This window comes from Oryctolagus cuniculus, chromosome 1 (genome assembly GCF_051225735.1).
Source record: "Oryctolagus cuniculus isolate XC-2025 breed Fujian yellow rabbit chromosome 1, ASM5122573v1, whole genome shotgun sequence".
In the NCBI taxonomy this organism is placed as follows: domain Eukaryota; kingdom Metazoa; phylum Chordata; class Mammalia; order Lagomorpha; family Leporidae; genus Oryctolagus; species Oryctolagus cuniculus.
Window position 1 is genome coordinate 4,568,218 of NC_142867.1, and position 20,490 is coordinate 4,588,707.

The following is a 20,490-nucleotide window of genomic DNA, read 5'->3' on the forward strand; positions in this document are numbered from 1 at the left end:
GCCTCCTGCCGCCCTGGCCCAGGCTTCCTCGCCCCGGGATGGCTTGGCTGCTCTTAGGTCTGTCGTCCTGCCTTGGCTTTCTCCCTCCACGTGGTAAGCAAAATTGTTCATCAGGGGCCGGCACTGTGGCACTGCGAGGAAAGCCGCCGCCTGCAGTGCCACATCCCACACGGACACTGGCTCGAGTCCCAGCTGCTCCACTTCCCATCCAGCTCCCTGCTGATGTGCCTGGGTGAGCAGAGGAGGATGACCCAAGTCCTGGGGCCCCTGCACCCGCATGGGAGACCCGGAGGAAGCTCCTGGCTCCTGGCGTCGGCCCGGCCCAGCCCGGCCCTGGCCGTTGTGGCCATTTGGGGAATGAGTCAGCAGATGGAAGATCTCTCTCCCTCCTCTCTCTCTCCCTCTCTACCTTTCGAATTAATTAATTAATTTTAAGAATATTTTAAGAAAAGCTGATGGTCAGGCCCTCCGGGGCTCTCCCCAAGTAGTCAGCCCTTAGGCGTTCAGTCCCCAGCTTCTCTGGGGCCCCAAGGTTTCACCTCGGACCTCTCCTTTCCCCGGGAGGGCGACAGACTGTGGCCGAGCCACCATCGTGAGCCGAGGCTCTGCCCCGTCTGTCTAACAGATGAGCATACTCAGCGGGGAGAATTCATGCTGGACGGCTGGGGGGTGGGTTCGGTGCGACTTGGGGTGACCCAAGCCTCAGACCCAGTTCAGAACCTGGCTGAGTGAATTTACACAAATTCAGGCTTCGGTCTCCCATCCCCCCACTAGGATGATGCCGAGAGCCTGGGCGAGCTTGCTGGGAGGGGTAAGTTTCAGGAGCTCCCGACGACGGGGCTGGCTCGGGGTGAAGACCTGCTAGTTGTGGGACACGGGGTACACAGTTTTTTGTTTTTTGTTTTTTGTTTTTTTTTTTTAAAGACATTGAGAATTTGAAAAGCAGAGTGTCACAGGCACGCAGAGATCTTCCCTCTACTGGCTCACTGCCCAAATGCCTGCAATAACCAGGGCTGGGCCAGGCTGGAGCCAGGAGCCAGGACCCCACCCTGGTCTCCACGTGGGTGCAGGGGCCCAAGGATCTGGGCCGTCCTCCACTGCTTTCCTAGGCGCAGTAGCAGGGAGCCGGATCAGAAGTGGAGCAGCTGGGACTCGAACCGGCATTCAGATATGGTCTGGTGGCGTCACAAGCAGTGACTTGACTTGCTGCACCACAGCACTTGACCCGACACTCAGCTTTCATAAGGGCTCCTGGACACAAGGCCTCGGCCGGGAAGCAACAGAGAACAGTAATGTCAACTGGTTGCCAAGCAACCTGCCTGTCACAGGGCTCAGGAGGGTAGTTTAAGAAAGACCTAACCTGGGGGCCAGCGCTGTGGCATAGTGGGTAAAGCCGTCACCTACAATGCCAGCATCCCATGTAGGCACTGGTTCAAGTCCTGGCTGCTCCACTTCCAATCCAGCTCTCTGCTATGCCCTGGGAAAGCAGCGGATGATGGCCCAAGTCCTTGGGCCCCTGCACCCACGTGGGAGACCCGGAGGAAGCTCCTGGCTCCTGGCTTCGGATCAGCACAGCTCCGGCCGTTGCGGCCAATTGGGGAGTGAACCAGCGATCTCTCTCTCTCTTTCTCTCTCTCTCCCTCTCCTTCTCCCTCTCCTTCTTTCTCTGTGTAACTCTGACTTTCAAATAAATAAATCTTAAAAAAAAAAAAAAAAAACCTAACTTGGCTCCTGCCCTCCTGGAACCCGGAACCCATACTGAGAGGAAAAACCCTCTTTCCTGAAATCCTAAGGGACAAAAGCACACACACACGATGTGGACGAGGAGGAGCTCCAGGCAAGGAGGAGCTACTGGATTTGGGGGTGCAGCCTGGCCAACCCAGGCTCTTCAGGTCACAGCAGAGGACGTGGGCCGCCTCCCTGAACGGGCAATGGGAGCAGCAGCCTGCGGGAGGCCAAGCACTGAGCGCGGGCTGTCAGGACGGAGACCAGGAAGCCGTGTCCTGTCGTCCTCCCTCCTAGCGCCCGCGGAAGGCACTCTGGGAGAGGGAACGGATGCCCTTCCCCCAAACGCCAGAATACAGGGCAGAGCTGTAAGAAGTGCAGACAGACAGACCCATGCAAAATACTGTGGCAACCAAGGACGGCGCGCCGGCGCTGAGTTTGGGGTAAGGCCCTCAGGCTGTAAGCCTGCGGGGGAGGAGACGGCCCCTGCTGCCCTCTGGATGGCCAGTGCCCACCTGTGCCCAGCACACGGCGCATGCTCCACACTGCCGACTGACGCCCTTCACGGAGCCGGGCGGGATCAGCCTCACGGAGGTGGGGCGGGGTACAGTGAATTAGCCTGTGATGACCTGAGGGCAGCCCCAGGATTTCTTCACCTTGCACCCCCACAGCATCTCTGCACAACGCCTGGCGCTGTAAAGCACTCTGCTCTGGTGCCAATCCAGGACTGCCGAGACAGTACTCTGGCGGCAGAATTGGAAGGAGGAAGCCCCGGGGGATGGAGAAGAATCCACGGCTCTGGCAGTTAGGGAGCCAAGGGGGACCCCTGAAAGAGCAGGTGGGAGGCAGACACCAGGTGCGGAGGTGGCGGGTGTGGCGGGAAGAAAGGCACGGGGGTGCACACACGTCCTCCGAGCTGGCGGGGGGAGGCACCAAGGGAGGTGGTTCGCTTTGTGCTCGGGACTCGGGAGGACCGAGGTGATGTCAGCAGCCCCACGCTTGGTGTGGCCAGAGGTGGACACAGCCAAGAGAGGGCGCTCCCCCGGGCACAGGCTGGCGGGGCAGGGACGTGGGGGGGGGCGCTGAGTGTCCCCGTTCTGAGTGGTGGGGCTGCTGCGGGGATGCACTGGGAGCAGGGCTCCCCACAGCGCGCTCGGGGTGCGGACAGCCCGTGCACAGGAGAGCCCATGGGGCTCCCTCAGCGGCCCCTCTGGGTGTTGGCCCTGAGTGCCACGGGACAGGCAGCTCCCAGAGGTCGCCCGTGTGCTCTGTGAGTGTCCTTGTGCCCCCTGGGATAAGTTCCCTCCGCTGTCAAGGTGCCACTTACCGGGGGCCAACATAAGAATCCAGAAGACCTAGGGCTTGAAAGTGACAGCAGGGACTTCACCTCTGCCAGCGCTCAGGTCCCCAGGGACGAGGGAGCGGAGGGCCTGCTCCCTGTCATGCCAGACAACACGCGTGGGACAGAGATCTCGCCGTCACCCTGGGGCTCGGAACCACGCCCAGCTTGGAGAGCAGCGGCCCAAGATGGAGGCAGCCGCTTCCGGGAGGGCGTGCGTGGGTACAGAGGAGGCTCTGATGAGAGATGGCGGCGTCGGACGTCCAGGGCAAGGGTCCCCCGGGTCTGTGGGGAGACTCACTGCAGCCTCGCCCACGGCCACCTCGTGGGGAAGCGCCGCGGGCAGGGGCGCTCTGTTCCCCCAGCCTAGAGGGCAAGGGCCAGTGATTCAGGCCTGGCTGGGCGCTCCGAAGGGCAGCTCCCTGGAGGCTGCCCCTTCCCCTCTGGAGCCACAACTGTCCCTGCCTTTGTCCCTTCCATTCTCGAAGTCCCTGACTCAGCCTGGTCCCCAATTTCCCAGCAGGGCACAAAGCCCTTGTCAGGGGTGTGCCGGGGCCGGAGGGAATAACAGAAGGCTTTGAGCCCAACGTCCAGTCCTTTCCCGTGTCACCCCTCAGGGTTGCCCAGACTCTAGTTCAGAGGTCGCCGCCAGGCCCCTCCCCAACTTGCCCCATCTCCTAGGCCGGGCTCATGGGGGAGGGTGGGAACCGTTAACTAGGACCTTCCTCCCAGTCGTCCCAGCTGGACAAAGTCTGACACCTGGTGGCCAGGGTGAGGAATGGCCGAAGGGCCTCTGCAAACCTGCCCAGAACTTCTCTAGAGCCAGCATGGCCCAGAAGGGGGGGTGACCCGAGGAGGTGGGGGGACAGGGCAGAGGATAAATCAGATGGGCGGAGCCCCTTCCTCCTCTAGGCTCCTTCCCCTTAAGCCTGCTAAGCCAAGAACTTGGACCAAGGGGAGGAGGGGTGTTCGGGAGGGTAGAGGGCTGGGAGGACGGGCCCCAGGCCGAGGCGTCCTATCTCCTGTGCCGGCCCCCTCTCCAGCTCAGGGTGGGTGGCAGGGCCCAGGGGCCAGAGGAAGGCAGGCACTGGGGAGAAGGCAGAGCTGGACGCAGCCCACAGCCTGCCAGGCTCCAGCCGGCTGCTCCCCTCCCTCCGCTGCACCATGCCGAGCCAGGCCTCATCCCCCGCCCCCTCGGAGCCCTCAGCGGTGGGCCTCAGCCCTCAGGAGAGTGCTGGGCTCCTGCTCCCGTTCTTTTCTCTGCGGGGCTTCCTGGTCCTGCCCCTGAAGCAAAGGCCTGGGATGCTCCCGGGCCAAGGTTCAAAGGTCACCACCAGCATCTTGGTGTCAAGACCGGCACAAGGAAGCTATGTCCCAACTCAGACCTCTGGCCGGCCCTCCAGCCCAAAGCCAGAGCCTCGACAGGCTCCAGGATGAGGTGGTAGGAGGCTGATGGCGCTAGGGAGGAGAGGGCCTGAGGCTGCAGTGCCCCTTAGTGGTCCAGACACGGAGTAGGGGGAGACCAGCGGGACAAGAGTGGTCCCCACCCCCGGGGTGCCAATGCCACCCTGGGGTGCGACCCCACTGTTCCCGGAGCAGGAGAGGAGGGAAGGCCTTCGGGGGAGGGGGCTCCCTCAGCTCCAGCCGATGCCGGCACGCGACCTGCCCACTAGGACGCTCTTCCTGGAGCTGAGGGGCACGGAAGTCCCTGGGCGACATCTTCCTGACTGGGTGGGCGAGGTTGGCAAGGCCCGAGCCGGGCGGAGCCGGGGGCGACTGGCAGGAACGGTGCCCACAGTGCCCACAGAGCAGGTCAGGGTGCCTGAGGCTGCCAGAGCAGAGAGACGAGGCCCAGGCACAGCAGGAGCCGCTGTGGCCTCCCAGCGGCACACCCCATTTCACGCTCCCTGGGCGGTGGCAGGGCCCCACGGCTATCAGCTTTCAGGGGTGGGAGGGACCAGGAATGAGGAGGGGTCTGCCCCACCCATGACTCCCACTCCTTCAGGCCTTTGTGGGCTCGGGAGGTGGACGCCACATGTCTCTGAGAACAGCCCGGGAGCCCCTCGTCGAGGCCCCGGGGTCTGGGCGCCACCTCTCCAGGGAATGCTCAGTGCCCCACTGGACTCCGCTCCAGGCCCCCGCTGCCCTCCCCGGATGTGCCCGGGAGGGAGGTGGGCAGTGACAGCGGGACACAGGGCAGGGCCCCCTAGCCCTGCACTGCTTCCCTCTGAGGAAGATGAAGGGAGAACCGGCAGGAGGCGGCCCCGGAAGACAGGCTAGTCCTCTGCTTCCCCTCTGGGAAGCACTCTCCTCCTGGGTCTCTGTGTGTACCGGGGCCCAGCCCGCTTCCTGACCCGGAGCACCGGGCCCGCGCACTGGGAAAGAGGCCAGCAGAGGCCCCCAGCAGGCGCCAACCCTCACAGCCCTGGAGGGAAGGACCGGATGGGCGCCCCGGCTCGAGGGTGATCAGGGCCGGGCTGTCTCTGTGCTGGTTCCCAGCCTCCCACTGGCCAGCACTTTGCCTGCTGCCAGGAAATTGGTGAGGGGGAGGCGGGAGTAGGGGTGAGTCAGCAGTGACAGGAGCCCAGGGGACAAAGGTCACGGGTGGGGGATTGAGAGCCACTGTGTACCAGAGCCTACCTCCTCCAGGAGGCCTCCTGACACCAACTGCACTGTGGACCCACCCCACGCCTGTCCTCCGTCTTCCAACGGCACCCCCTCTGCCCTGGGGACCTGGGGCGCAGGGAGGGGCTGTGGTCCAACAGGGGTCCCCGCAATGCCAGTCTATCGGCAGGGATAATAATTTATCCATACTGCCTACTTTCAAAAACCCTTGCCATCTGCTTAAACGGAGTTGCTGTGGGGATGGTTAGAGCGGTCCCTGCAACACAGCGCACGCTGCGCTGTGAGCGTTTTCTGCTCCCAGGCACGATGCTGCAAGACGGTGCAGGTCTGGCTGGGAAGAACTGGGGACCCAGAGGCCCCGTGAGAGACCCCAGCTCTGGCCTCAGGCTACCCAGGGGACCTTCCTGACCACTAGGGTGAGCAGAGGCAGGCTTCGGACCCCAGGAGAGCCGACAGGGCCACGCGCGGCCTCCACCAGCAGTGTGGGCAGTGTCTGGGCACAGGCTGTGAGAAAGGAGCTGTCAGAGCCCAAGGCCCCCACCAGCGCTCCTGGGGCGGGTGGGAGCAGGGCAGGGGGCTGGATTAGCCCAAACTCTCTTCGGACCTCCAGACCTGCCCCCACAACGCTCGGGTCCAAGGCCCCGGAGAGGAAGGTTCCAGATGGGCTCTGGGGAGTTACAAACCCGACACGGGGATTAGTGAGGCTGAAAAGAACATTTGCCTAGGAAGGCAAAACGGGAAGTGAGAGGCCCAGGATAACGCTCCGTGCGTCCCCGGGGACCCACGGAGACCAATGGGGGGCGGGAGGAGGTGGTGAAGTCTGGGGCATCTTGACAGGTCCCCACCCCTCCCGAACCCCTCCTCCCCCAGAGCACAGCTGCAGCAGCTGCCCCGCCCCTCGCCCTGCGCCGCGCGCCATTGGCTGGGGCCCGGGCCCCGCCCCACAGCGGCGGCCTGCCATTGGCTTCGGTCTTTGCTATTTGCGTGTTTGTGGGGGCGGGGGGCAGGCGTCATCCCCTGGAACCAGGCGACTTCCTCTCGGGCTTGTCTGGGTCATCTCGTCTGCCCGTCGCTGGCCCCATCTCGCTCTCTGGCCACGACTCTCTCGCGCTCTCCCCTAGCAGCTGTCTCTCTCGCGCCCGCTGGCCTGTCTCTTCGTCCCCGCGGTCACCTTCTCCGCCTGCCTGGGTGGCCACCATGGGCCGGAAGCAGCTCATCACTGACTCCTACCCTGTTGTGAAGCGGGGGGAGGGGCCTGCCGGGCACTGCAAGGGGGAGCTGGCACGAGAGCTAGGTCTCTGAAGCGCGGGGGAGGTCGGAGGAGTGGACAGCAGGGGCCGGAGAGGACGTGGGCGGGGGCAGATGGAAGGGGAAGCGTAGCACGTCCTCTCCTTCCGGCTGACAGGGCTGGCCGCCGGGTGGCAGAGGCAGAGAGCCGCTGAGGAGGGCTGCGGGCACCCGCCTGAGGAGCAGTGTCATTGCAGGGGAGGAGCCCCGGCCCCCCGGCGGGGAGGAAGCCGTGCTGGAGCTGCTGCGGCAGTTTGACCTGGCCTGGCAGTACGGGCCCTGCACAGGTGAGCGCCGCCCTGTCTCCCCGCCTGCCTCGCCTGCCTCTCGGGCGCCTGCGCCCGGCCCTGGGGTCTCAGGACGCGGCGCCTCGGCGCGCATTATCTGGGTGTGCCGGACTCTTCCTGCGCCCCATGAGGCCCGGGTCTCCTGCCTGCCCCTCAGGGATCACCCGTCTGCAGCGCTGGCACCGGGCAGAGCAGATGGGCTTGGAGCCGCCACCAGAGGTGCTCCAGCTGCTGAAGGCCCACCCAGGAGACCCCCGCTTCCAGTACAGGTCAGAGACAGGCTCGGGGCTTTTGGGTACCACCCGATGGGGAGGCTGCCCTGACCGAGGGGGCGTGGATGCAGGTTTGGGGGTTATGTTTTAATAATTCTCTCTCTGAGCTACTGGGGGAAGGGGTGACCCCAGGCCCCCCGGTTCTGTCTGCAGTACTGAGGGTCTGCCCGCATCAGACCGAGGGGCCTCACTGACTGTCTCTCTCTCTCTCTGGCAAATCCCCCGTCTACACAGCCTCTGGCACTTCTACCCCCTCTGAGGCATCAGCTGAGCCCTGCTGCCGCTGGCACTCCCGCCAGCCGCCCGAGAGCCTCAGGACAGAGCCATCGCCACCTGCACCTGCTGCTGCGTAGCTCAGCTCCACTGTGGAGGAGCGCTTGGAGGGCTCCGGTCCTCCATCCAGCCCCCACCCCACCCCCAGGGCGAGCTCCTGCAGGAAGTGCTGTCCGCAGGACGAGGACCTGGCCAGGGCCCTTCCAATGCCTTCCTCAACCAGGCAGAGCCGGACGCAGGCTGGCGACCTCGGAGGCCGGAGTGCACACCCGACCTCAGGCTGGGGAGCGGAGGGCAGGACTGGCTGAGTTCTCAGGGCAAGGGGTTCATGCACACTTATCAATAAAGAACACTGGAATCCTGACCTCCATTCCTTTAACGTGGCCCGGCCTTGGCTGGCAGGCCCCAGCAAGCTCCGAGGTGGGAGACAGCCAGCACCAGGCCTCACCTTTCCTCCCGCTTGAGCGGGAGGGGAGACACCCAGACAGAACCACGGAGCCCGCACTCTGCGCTCTCTGGCGCCCTCTGGTGGTGCACGAGAACTACTCTAGTCATCATCGGGGACCAGCCAGGGAAAACCTGCCTGCGCTACTGCCACCCAGCCAGCCCCATGTTGCCGGAGGAGGGTCCGGGGGCCAGACGGACCTACACGTTCCCACCAAGCACCTCTGCTTCCCTCACCAGGGTCGACCAGGAGCCACCGCAAGGCTGGGGAGGTCTTACCTTGCAGGACCTGCTCAGACATGGCCACCTGGGGCTCTGGAAGGGAACCCACAGTGCTGGGGACAGAGGGAGCTGGCTGGGGACGGGGTAACGCGGAGGAGACCCGGGTCAGGGTGTGACGTGGAGGGTGCAGTGGCTCCCCTCTCTGGCAGTCCTGTCCCAGCCCCGCAGGGACTCCTAGACACAGGCCAGGACAGGCCTCCGGGGCTTAGTGCCACCTTCCTGAGCACTGCCCGCGTTGCAGGGACTTCAAGTGCACAGTGTTCAGAGAGGTCAAGTGAAGATCCCCAAAGCACCCAGCAGGAAGGTGGCCAGGCAGGCCATGACCTTGCCCCGTGCCGGGCACCAAAGGTCTTGGGTGTTTATGAACAGTGGGGAGGTGGACAAGGCGGAGCACAGAGGTGCTGTCCCAGAGAGCCGGGGCAGAGGGCCCGCGGCAGCACTGGACAGAAGCCTGGAAGGAGTAGGGGCACCAGGTTGCACCCACAGCAGTGTTCCAGACGAAGGGACGGCAAACAGGAAAGCCCCGTGGCAGAAGCATGCCCCATGTGTTCCAGGAACAGGTGGAGGCGAGTGTAGCCAGGGAGGGCAGTGCCGAGTGAGGCCAGGCAGCGGGCAGGCCGGTGCCACAGGGCCTTGGGGCCATGGCAGGAAATCTGGGTTTTATTCTGGGAGGGGAAGGCGTCGGAGGGCTCGAGGCCAGTCAGTGACATCATGACACTGATGTTTTGGAAGCATTCCTCTGGCTGCTGGTCGAGAGCAGGTTGTGGAGCTGGGAGAAGACAGGTGGCGGCCGCACTCGGGAGGCTGCTGGAGTCGGCCTGGTGACGGTGACGGTGACCTGGGCCAGGGTGCGGGAGGGGCGGAGCCGCGAAGAAGCGCCAGGTCCTCTCCCTTCCGGAGGGAGAATGGACAGGACCTTCTGGCCAGCTGGCTGTGGGACTGAAGAGAGAGGAGCCAAGGACGGCCGCACAGTCCCGCCGGGCTCCCCTCACCGAGACAGACAGGACCGGGGAAGGGCGGGGGGCTGGGGCGGGAGGCGAGGGCTGTTATAGGCAGTTGTTGACACATTCCAGGGGACGGGTGTAGGCGGCTGTGAGAGTCTAGAACTCAGAGATCTAGATTTGAGCTGACAAAGCCAGGGATCTCTCCTAGGGCATTTGGAGCCATGCGAGTGGACAGGACTACCCGAGAGTAGACAGGGATTAGACGTGGTTCAAGGCCAGCCCTGTGGCCTCCCACACTCAAGAGGTCAGGGTGAAAGGGACTGAGGAGAGCCAGAAGAATGAGGGGAGCTGGGGGGGACCCGAGGGGCCCGGGAGAAGGTGGGAAGGGCTCAGAGGCCCCAGAGAAGGTGGCAAACTGGAGCCGAGAGCAGCCCGCTGGGCTGTCCATGATGGGGCCACTGGGGACCTTGACAAGGGGCTGCAGGCCAGGAGGCTGCTGGGGTGGACACAAGGAACTGCCCCAAGGCTCCCAGGGACGCTGTGGGGTAGAGGTGGCAGAGGAGAGGTCCCGGGGACGCTGTGGGGTGGAGGTGGGGGTGGCAGAGTAGGGGTCCTGGGGACGGTGTGGGTGGAGGTGAGGGTGGCAGAGGAGGGGTCCCAGGATGCTGTGTGTGGGGTGGGGGTGACAGAGGAGGGGTCCCGGGACGCTGTGTGTGGAGGTGGGGGTGGCAGAGGAGGGGTCCTGGGGACAGTGTGGGTGGAGGTGAGGGTGGCAGAGGAGGGGTCCCGGGGACGCTGTGGGTGGGGGTGACAGAGGAGGGGTCCCGGGACGCTGTGTGTGGGGTGGGGGTGGCAGAGGAGGGGTCCCGGGACGCTGTGTGTGGGGTGGGGGTGACAGAGGAGGGGTCCTGGGACGCTGTGGGTGGGGGTGGAGGTGGCAGAGGAGGGGTCCCAGGGACGCTGTGGGTGGGGGTGACAGAGGAGGGGTCCCGGGACGCTGTGTGTGGAGGTGGGGGTGGCAGAGGAGGGGTCCCGGGACGCTGTGTGTGGGGTGGGGGTGGCAGAGGAGGGGTCCCGGGGAAGGTGCGGGCTTTGTTGTTTCATCTTCTGTTCCAGCCGGAGTGACAGCGCAGCGTAACCGCTCACTGAGTGACCCACAGAGAGGGAACGCAGCGCTCCGGGAGACGCGGGCCTTGGGCAGGCGAGCAGGGCCAGGAGCGAGGGAGGCAGAGTGTGTGGGCAGGGATGCGGGGAGGGGGCCTCTCTGGGGAGGGGACTGTCTGAGAAGCAGATGTCTGCTGCGAGCCAGCCTCCGCGGGGAGGGACGGGATGTCTGTGAGTGCCTGAGCGAGCCACGCCGCGCAGGACGCACAGGCATGCTGTCCGCAGACTCCTCGGGACCCGCGTTAGCTGAGCACTAGCTGTGTTCTGCAGAGAAGGAAACAGGCCGAGCGCTCGGTGAGGAAACACCGAGGCCCGAGTTCCCGGCCACTCGGCCACACCTGTGCTCCAGACGCGGGCGGGTGGCAGGACCCATAGGGCCTCCAGATGTGGAGGATTAGAACCCGCACTCGGAGTGCTGCCCCGGGCAAGCCAGGGCGGCTCTGACCGATGCTGAGCAGCCCAGCCTGGGTGGAGCCCGGGCCTTGACCACCGCGGGTCTGTCCCCTCCACGGCCCTTCATCCCGGGCACCTGGCCCCTACCTTCATGCAGGCCCTGCCTCTCAGCTTCCACTGCAGGGGAAGGCAGGCTGCCCCCAGGGCACAGCTCCCTCTGAATAGTCTCGGTAGTTTTGTGCTTTGTCTTACAAATCTGCCAGGTGAGCTAAGCCTCCACCTGTGCCGCTGGATCCCATATGGGTGCCGGTTCTAGTCCCGGCTGCCCCTCTTCCAATCCAGCTTTCTGGTGTGGCTTGGAAAGCGATGGAAGATTGCCCAAGTGCTGGGCCCCTGCCCCCATGTGGGAGACCTGGAAGAAGCTCCTGGCTCCTGGCTTCAGATCGGCCCAGCTCCAGCCGTCATGGCCATTTGGGGAGTGAGCCAGCGGATGGAAGACCTCTCTGTCTGTCTCTCCCTCTCAAACTCTGCTTGTCTAATAAATAATCTTAAAAAAAAAAATCTTCTGCCGACTTTGTGTTCTACTCCGAAGCCTGTGGCAGTAGTTGTTTGAACGGTAACTAGATGACATGGTGGACGGTGAGTAAAACGACCCTCCGGGGAGATGGGCCCGGGGCTGAAGGCCAGCTTCCCAAACAGGAGGCGGGGCCTCAGGAGGGCGGCCAGAGAGCAGCCTTCCAGATGAAGGGAACGGGTTGAGCGAGGGCAGCGAGGAGGGCTGATGTGTGCGTCCGGGTGACGCGTGCGAGCACGCAGCATGCCCGTGGTGCCAAGCTGTGCAGTCAAGGACGAGCACTGGGCGGGCACAGACCTGGGAGGCAGCAGTGTGCCTCAAGTACTTGTGTCAGTGCCACCCATGCCAGAGCACTGGACCGAGGTCTCCGCTCCTGGCTCCAGTCTGCACCTGTCGCCTGGCCACTGTAGGCACTGGGGAGTGAACCAGCAAGTGGGAGTGCTTTTTCTCTATCTCTGGAAAAATGAACTAAAAAAATGTTTTTAAAGATGTACTTATTTATTTGAAAGGCACAGTCACAGACAGGAGAGAGAAGAGAAGAGAGAGACAGAGAGATCTTCCATCCTCTGGTTCACTCCCTAAATGGCTGCAGTGGCCAGGGCTGGGCCAGGCCAAAGCCAGGAGCCAGGAGCTTCTTCCAGGTCTCCCACGTGGGTGCAGAGGCCTAAGGTCTTGGGCCATCCTCCTCTGCTGTCCCAGGCATATTAGCAAGGAGTTGGACTGGAAGTGGGGCACCTGGGCCTCGAACCAGCACCCATATGGGATGCCAGCAATGCAAGTAGTGGCTTTACCCATTATGCCACAGTGCAGGCGCCTAAAAAATTTTTTTGAAGTTAGCATGTGAGAGCTCACTGAGTTGCCAGCATGGTCTAAGTGGATTTTGTCCTCATAGCAACCCTACAAACAATTACACAACTGCTTATAATTTTAGAGAGGAAACTCGGGCACAGAGAGATGGAGTAACTGCCCAGGGTCGTACAGCATGTGGGTGTCAGGGGCGGGGTCTGAGCCCAGAGTCTGGATCTGGGGCGCCAACACCAAGGAGGCAAACTGGGGACAAAAGAAGGCTCTTGACCCTGAGGCCAAGCAGCTGGGACCTGACCTAAGGTGACAAAGAACTTGAAGGTTTCCGAGCAGGACAGACAGGCTGAAAGCACTCACCCCAGAAAGTCTTCCTGGCCAGGAACACGCAACCAGAGGGGGCGAAGCGCCTTGGGAGCCCCAGCGGGGGGCTGCTCAGTGCTCAGCAGTGGTGCTGGGGCCCCGGGGAGCCGGCAGGAAGGACAAGAACGCTGATGGGTGGCCAAGGACGCAGATGAGGCGCGGGAGGGGCGTCAGCTATGCCTCAGGTTGTGAGCTTGAGCGGGTGAGAGGGGCTGATGCCGTGGGCAGAAAGGTGGAAAGGAGGGGGAGATGGCTGGATTTCACACCATGTAGTCCGGGGATGACAGGACACTAAACGGAGACGTGTGGCAGGCAATGCCACACCGGGCTCCAGTCCCCAGAGGGATGCAGGGGAACCCCTGCACACGACTGACCGTGACCCCTGAGAGTGCGAGACAGGCAGAGGCGCTCAGGAAAGAAGGTAGAGGGAGATCCGGCGAAGCAGGCAGAGCCGTCAGGGTGGCAGGAGGCCCCGGGGGGCAGCAGGGACTTCCAAGTGCATGGCGGCGGGCGTGCTGCTGCGGGACGTCTAGGGCAACGCCAATAGGAAGAACGCGAGGGGTGGGATGGTTGCCCCCTACTCTTGCACTTCCCACCGCTCTCTGTCCCACCGGCAGCTCTCCTGGGCTCCCCAGCTGTCAGCCACCCCAGCACCGCGTCCCCTGATTCACTCCTGACTCAGGTGTGGGAACATTCACCCGCCCTCGGATCAGCTCCCTAGTGCTTGAGTTCGAGGAGCTAACTTACCAAGATTCCCACAGGCTGGCTTGGACCCGTGGGCCACAGAGCAGGCCTGTGGGAAGTAGGTGCGGTGGGAAGGCGCTGTCGGCTGTGCGTGCGTCCTGGGCGCTGGCTGTGAGCTAGGCACACACTGACCAGGGTAAACCCCGCGGAGCAGCGCGGACAATGGGAGGTTTGTTTACCTGTAGTATCAGCAGGGAAAGGGCTTGGTCTAGAAGCAGTGCCAGCTTCAGGGAGATCTGGCTAAGGCCACCTCTGGGACCTAGGGATCCCAAAATGATTGGCAGCCGCCTCTGCAGGTCGGCCTGCAGCCCATCCACCTGGGTCCCAAGGCAGAGAACAGCCGCTGAGCGCCAGTCGCGGGAAATGCAAATGATCAGACCAGAGCTTCCTGTGACAGTGCTGTGCGGCAGGCTGAGCCTGGCAGGGGGCCCGCAGGGCTCTGTGAGCCCGGACTGCCGCAGGAGGGGTGGACGAGCGGTGGACCCCGTGTGCTGGGTCCTGTGTCCCTTGAAGGGAAAGATGTTTCCTGGAAGCCCCCTGGGGTGTGAACCTCCTGGTACTGGCCCGTGACTGTCTCTCACCTCCCCCAGAGGTGCTGATGGTTCCTCCTGCCATAGCCCTGCCCTGCCCTGCACGGTGCCTCTCTCTCTGTGCAGCTCCAGGGAGAGAGGTAAGGCTAGCCTCTCAGCTCTCCACGGCAAGCTGTCGATACTACAGCTAAACAAACCTCCCATTGTCCGCGCTGCTCCGCGGGGTTTACCCTGGTCAGTGTGTGCCTAGCTCACAGCCAGCGCCCAGGACGCACGCACAGCCGACAGCGCCTTCCCACCGCACCTACTTCCCACAGGCTCACGGGTCCGATCCAGCCTGCGGGAATCGTTTATGGGGGACTGGGGAAGGCTGGTCCTACATTTCAGCGACGTCTGGGCTCTAGGTCACTTCTCCGAGGCTGTGTGGCCTCGGCGACAGCAGCCATCTTTTCCTGGACCTTCTCAGCCAGGAAGGCACCAGAGTGTCAACCTCACCAACAGCCCCTCCTCACTTTCCGTTCCAAGCCTCTGCCTCCCCTGGGTCAGCTGCGGAAGGCCCATGAGAGGTCCTGCGAGACGCAGAGGGGCCCGTGCTCACGTCTGGGGGGCAGGGAGCCATCCACCTGCTCCCAGGAGGGGGCCACCCAGGATCCTGCTCCCATGATGCCGGGAACCTGCCCAACTCCAAGGGCACCAGCTTGGCATCAGAATTCTCAGTGTGTGCCCCTTTCTCTGTATCCAGAAATGTATCCTCAACTGGAATAGCCAAGACCAGAAACAGCCTGAAAGTCGACCAGTAGGGACTGGCAAGATACAGGACACAATGGATGAGTCTGTGGAGAAGTGCCACAGCTCCTGGGCACCTGCCGTCCACCTGAGGGACCTGGACGGAGCTCTGGGCTCCTGGCTTCAGCCTGGCCCAGCCCTGGCTGCTGTCAGCATTTGGGGAGTGAGCCAGTGGATGGAATATATACATCTGTCTCTCCCTCTGTCATTCTGCCTTTCAAATAAATAAATAGAGAAATCTTTTTTTAAAGTAGTGGAAACAATCCCACTGGGGCGAAGGTCCGCTGTGGCAGGCAACTGGACCTGTGGCCACCTCTGGACTCGTGAGCTGTGCCTCTCTGACTGCATTCCACCAGGAGGAAAGGGTCATTGGCCCGTCTCTGGCGGTGTCCTGGCAGAGGGAAGATGCAGGATGCAGCCCCTCTGGAAGGCCCGTCTCCTCTTTTACCAGATCTCAGCCAGGCACCTGGCACCGCCCTCCCTCGGACAAGGGTAAACAACAGACGTCACGGGAGTCCAAACAAGAGGAGTCCAGTGTTAGGCCAGCCAGCTCATCCGTGTACTCCCCCAACGAGTGCATGCGGGGCACCTGCTAATGTGGGTGATTTATGGAACGAATTCACGGCTTGCGTCCCAACCCCTAAAGAGCTTTCCGTCTACACTTAAATTTACGGAAAGATGCCCAACCGCACTGGAAACAGGACTGGCAGGCGCAAGACTCGGCTGGTGCTGGCAAGGCTAGGGGCCCCGATCAGTGAGAGGACAGACTTGCTCTGTGCCCCACCGCCTCACTTCCAGCAGCTCACCCCTAAGACTCAGTTCGGCAAACAGAAACATACGGGGTACTTGGTGCTGCAGTTAAGATGCCACTCGGGGAGCCTGCTCCCGTGTCTGAGTGCCTGGTTTGAGTCCCGGCTCCTCCACTTCCCAGCCGGCTTCTGAGAACGCGCACCCTGGGAGGAAGCAGTCGCTCAAGTGCGCGGGTCCCCGCCACGGTGTGGGAGCCCTGGGCCGAGTTCTGGGCTCCTGGCCTCAGCCTGACCTACTCCGGGCTGCCGTGGGCATTTGAGAGTGAACCCATAGGTGGAAGATCCTTCCCTGTCTCCGAGCCTGTCAAATACAGTGGGGGAAAAGAAGACACCACGACGCACAGGCTTATTCACTGTGGACTGTTTACACCAGCAGACTACCGGAAACAGCTCCGTCTACAGGAGACGGATTAAATAAGCTCACCTAACGGAATACGGTGTAACCACAGAAAGAAAATGAGGACTATTTCCACTAGTTGGTGTGGGGTGCCTTCCAGAACAAAACTTAAGCGCGCACCGCACCACAGCTGCGTAAGGAAGGGGAAGCAGGGCATTGCCTGGCCGGGCTTGCGGCTCAGCAGGAGTCAGGCTGCAGCTTGGCACATTTACCCCGTATCGGGGAGCTTGTGTGCGAGCCCCGACCACTCCACTTCCTGTCCAGTTCCTGCCAGTGTGTGGGAGGCAGCGGATGATGGCTCAACTACTCCGGCCCCTGCCACCCATGTGGGAGACCCAGGTGCAGCCCCTGGCTCCTGGCTCAGGCCTTCCTAGACCCCACTGCTGTGAGCACTGGGTATTAATGGGACAGTGGATGGAAGATCTCTCTCTCTTTCTCTCTCTCTCCCTTTCTCCCTCCCCCCCTCTTTCTCTGCCACTCTGCCTTTCAAACAAATAAGTCTTTTAAAAAATAGTAAAGAACTATATATATGAAATACATGAAATTTATTCCCTTTATAGAAATAAAAAATAATGAAGCATGCATTTAAAGACATGAAGGGCAAACTAGAAGTGGACAACACAGTTACTGCCAAGGGAGGTGAGGACGGGGTGGATGAGGACGGAGTGGGGCTTCTCTATTTTTGTCTCATTCCAGTCCTTGAACCATAGAAATATTTTATATATTTAAAGGTGTTACAGTAAGAGATTTTTAACCCTAAAATTGAATACAAAAAATGAAGCTTATTGTACATGAAGTGGACAACACAGGCTGGCGCTGTGGAGCAGTGAGCCAGGCTGCCTCCTGCAACACCGGCGTCTCCTGCTGGAGCACTGGCTTGAGGCTTGGCTGCTCCACTCCTGACCCAGCTCCCTCCTGCTGCACTTGGGAAGGCAGCAGAGGGTGCCCAAGTGCTCAGCCCCTGCCACCCACGAAGACCCAAAGGGAGTTCCAGGCTCCTGGTTTGGCCTGCACCAGCCTTGGCCATTGCAGTCATTTGAAGAATGAACCAGTAGCTGGAAGATCAACTTTCTATTATGCTCTCTTTCAAATAAATAACTAAATCTTTTTTAGAAAGTTGATAAAATAACCACAGAATAAAGCCTATAGGAATTCAAATAATTTTGAACATAGTCCATGGGCTTCCTATAAATAAAAGAACAAAAAACAATCTTGAACTTAGTAGGTTTGTTGTTAATAATGGGATTTGGGGGTTGGGGCCAGTGCTGTGGTGTAGTGGGTTAAAGCCCTGGCCTGAGGTGCTGGCATCCCATATGGGCGACAGTTCTAGTCTCGGCTGTTCCTCTTCTAATCCAGCTCTCTGCTATGGCCTGGGATGGCAGTATAAGATGGCCCAAGTCCTTGGGCCCCTGCACCCATGTGGGAGACCTGGAAGAAGCTCCTGGCTCCTGGTTTCAAATTGGTGCAGCTCCAGCCATCGCAGCCATCTGGGGAGTGAACCAGCGGATGGAAGACCTCTCTCTCTGTCTCTACCTCCCTCTGTAACTCTTTTAGATAAACAAAGTAAATCTTAAAAAAAATAATGGTATTGGGGGGCCGGTGCTGTGGCATAGCGGGAAAAGCTGTCATCTGCAGTGCCGGCATCCCATATGGGCACCAGTTTGAGTCCTGGCTGATCCAGCTCTCTGCTATGGCTTGGGAAAGCAGCAGAAGATGGCCCAAGTTCTTGGGCCCCTGCACCTGTGTGAGAGACCCGGAGGAGGCTCCTGGCTTCAGGCTTCAGACTGGTGCAGCTCCGGCTGATGCAGCCATCTGGGAGTGAACCACTGGATGGAAGACCTCTCTCTCTGCATCTGCCTCTCTAATAAATAAATAAATTTTAAAAAATGGCACTGGTACAGTAATTCTAAAAACTGTTTTTCTGCTTTTGTATTAAGGACTGAAAAGATGAATACAGAGATATTGGGAACAGAGGACTGCACTGTGCAAACAGGGAGATAAAATATGGAATAGGGAAGGTGAGGAAGAATCTCCAGTGCTGGATCTGGATTGGAGACATCGTGTTCAGATTTTTTAAAAAATATTTATTTATTTATTTGAAAGGCAGAGTTACAGACAGGTGAGGCAGAGGCAGAGAGAGAAAAGTCTTCCCTCTGCTGGTTCACTTCCCAAATGGCTCCAATGGCCAAGACTGGGCCAGACTGAAGCCAGAGCCAGGAGCTTCATCCAGGTCTCCCAGGTGAGTGGGAGCACGTGGGCCATCCTCTGCTGCTTTTTCCAGGCACGTTCGCAGGGAGCTGGGTCAGAAGTGGGGCAGCTGGACTCGAGTCAGCTCCTATGGGATGCTGGCACTGCAGGCAGCAGCTGAACCCACTGCACTACAGCACTGGCTCCCACTCGCAGATTTTTTAAAAAGCAACTTTACCGAAGTGCAACTTGTCTACAGCATAATTACAGACATTTATGCATACAGTTTTGATAAATATGTACACCGGAGTAACCACCAACCCCATCATGACCTAGAACCTCCCATCAGCCAGAAAGCCCCCTCTCCCTCTGCACCTAATCTCCTTCCCCTCGGCCTAGGGGGACTGGGGTCTACAACCAAAGATTTGTGCTGCTGGTCCTAGAGCTCCAGGTGAACCGCACGCCACATATGTGGCTTTTTCAGCGAATGCAACAGTTAACAGTGTCTGTGACATTCATTCACGCTGTTGTACGGCGGGGGCCCACTGGTTTGAGGTATGGGCAAGAAGAACTAGGGCAACAAAGGCGGGAATGAGGGGGCCAACAGTGAGCCGCCTCCAATCTGCAGGAAATAACCCATCAAAACGTCGGTGGCCATGGCGGGCATTTGGGAGTGAACAAGCATTCGGAAGCTCGCTCTGTCTGCCTACTGAATTTTAAAAAAGCCTCTTTTCTGCTCACTTCATCCAGGTGTTCATATTTATTGCCTAAAGGTTGTTCATAATATTCCTTCTTATCATTTTATTTATTTTTAAAAGACTCGCTTATTTATTTATTTGAAAGGCAGAGCAGCAGGTGAGGGGACGACGAGGAGGTGAAGAGAGAGATCTTCTATCCGCTGGTTCACTCCCCAGCTGGCTACAACAGCCAGGGTCAGGCCAGGCTGAAGCCAGGACCCTGGCCGAGTCCTCCCACATGGTGGCAGAGGGCCAACTACTTGGGCCATCGTCTGTTGCCTCCCAGGTGCGTTACCAGGCGGCTGTATGGAAGGCATAGCCGGGACTTAAGCCAGCACTCTGATATGGGATGAGGAAGTGCTGAATGGCTGCCTAACCTGTTGTGCCACAATGCCCGCCCCTTCCTCCTTATCATTCTACTGTCTACAATCTATGGCGGTATCCACTGTTTAATGCCTGGTAAATGGTAGTTTGTGTTTTTCAGCCTTGCTGAGGATTGATCAATTTTATTAATTTTTTTCAAAGAACAAACTTTTGGCCATGCTGTTTCTCCATTATTTTCACATTTTCCATTTCATTAACTTCTGTTTTTCATTATCTCCTTCCTTGGATTGAACTTGTTCTTTTTCTTTTATTTACTTATGTGAAAGGCAGAGTAACTAAAGGCAGAGGAAGAGGAGAGGGAGGGTGAGAGGGAGAGAGTGGGAGGAAGGGAGGGAAGGAGAGAGAGAGAAGGGGGGAGAGGGGGAGAGGGGGAGAGGGGGGAGAAGGAGAGAGAGAGAAAGGGGGAGAGGGAGAGAGGGAGAAAGCAGGAGGGGGGAGAGGGGGAGAGAAAGAGGGGAGGGGGAGAAAGGGAGAGAGGGAGAGGGAGAAAGGGGGAGAGGGAGAGAGGGAGAGGGAGAAAGGGGGGAGGGAGGGAGAAAGCGGGAGGGGGGAGAGGGAGAGGGGGAGAGGGAGAGAGAAAGGGGGAGAGGGAGAAAGGGGGAAAGGAGGAGAGAGGGAGAAAGGGGGAGAGGGGGAGAGAAAGAGGGGAGGGGGCTGGCGTTGCAGCTCACTTGGCTAATCCTCCACCTGTGGTGCCGGCACACCGGGTTCCTAGTCCCGGTTGGGGCACCGGATTCTGTCCCGGTTGCCCCTCTTCCAGTCCAGCTCTGTGCTGTGGCCCAGGAAGGCAGTGGAGGATGGCCCAAGTGCTTGGGTCCCTGCACCCCATGGGAGACCAGGAGAAGCACTTGGCTCCTGGCTTCGGATCTGCATAGCGCACTGGCCTGGCTGTAGCGGCCATTTGGGAGGGTGAACCAATGGAAAAAGGAAGACCTTTCTCTCTCTCTCTCTAACTCTGTTGGAAGGAAGGAAGGAAAGAAGGAAGGAAGGAAGGAAGGAAGGAAGGAAGGAAGGAAGGAAGGAAGGAAGGAAGGAAGGAAAGGGGGGAGGGGGGGAGAGAGTAGAGGGAGAGAGAAGAGATCTCTTCCATTTGCTGGTTCCTTCCCCAAATGGCCACAATGGCCACCAACTTTTTTTTTTTTT

The 20,490-nt window shown here is 60.4% G+C and overlaps 2 protein-coding genes across 2 annotated transcripts in view; one reads left to right on the plus strand and one right to left on the minus strand.

Annotated features, from left to right (window-relative positions):
• RAD9A (RAD9 checkpoint clamp component A) overlaps positions 1 to 20,490 on the minus strand; it is a 64,273-nt gene that overhangs the window by 24,377 nt on the left and 19,406 nt on the right. The gene's annotated exons all lie outside the window — the stretch shown is intronic.
• On the plus strand, positions 6,736 to 8,172 carry POLD4 (DNA polymerase delta 4, accessory subunit). The gene is made up of 4 exons (XM_002709237.6): positions 6,736 to 6,983; positions 7,174 to 7,263; positions 7,421 to 7,532; positions 7,770 to 8,172. Exons 1-4 carry the CDS (start codon positions 6,887 to 6,889, stop codon positions 7,792 to 7,794), a joined length of 324 nt encoding a protein of 107 aa, XP_002709283.1. The 5' UTR covers positions 6,736 to 6,886; the 3' UTR covers positions 7,795 to 8,172.

What these genes read in the sequence shown, in the direction of transcription:
- POLD4 (XM_002709237.6), top strand. Translation starts at nt 6,887, where the DNA reads ATGGGCCGGAAGCAGCTCATCACTGACTCCTACCCTGTTGTGAAGCGG. An exon ending in GCAGTACGGGCCCTGCACAG is followed by an intron (nt 7,264 to 7,420) that starts GTGAGCGCCGCC and finishes CCTGCCCCTCAG; the next exon opens with GGATCACCCGTCTGCAGCGC. An exon ending in GACCCCCGCTTCCAGTACAG is followed by an intron (nt 7,533 to 7,769) that starts GTCAGAGACAGG and finishes CCGTCTACACAG; the next exon opens with CCTCTGGCACTTCTACCCCC.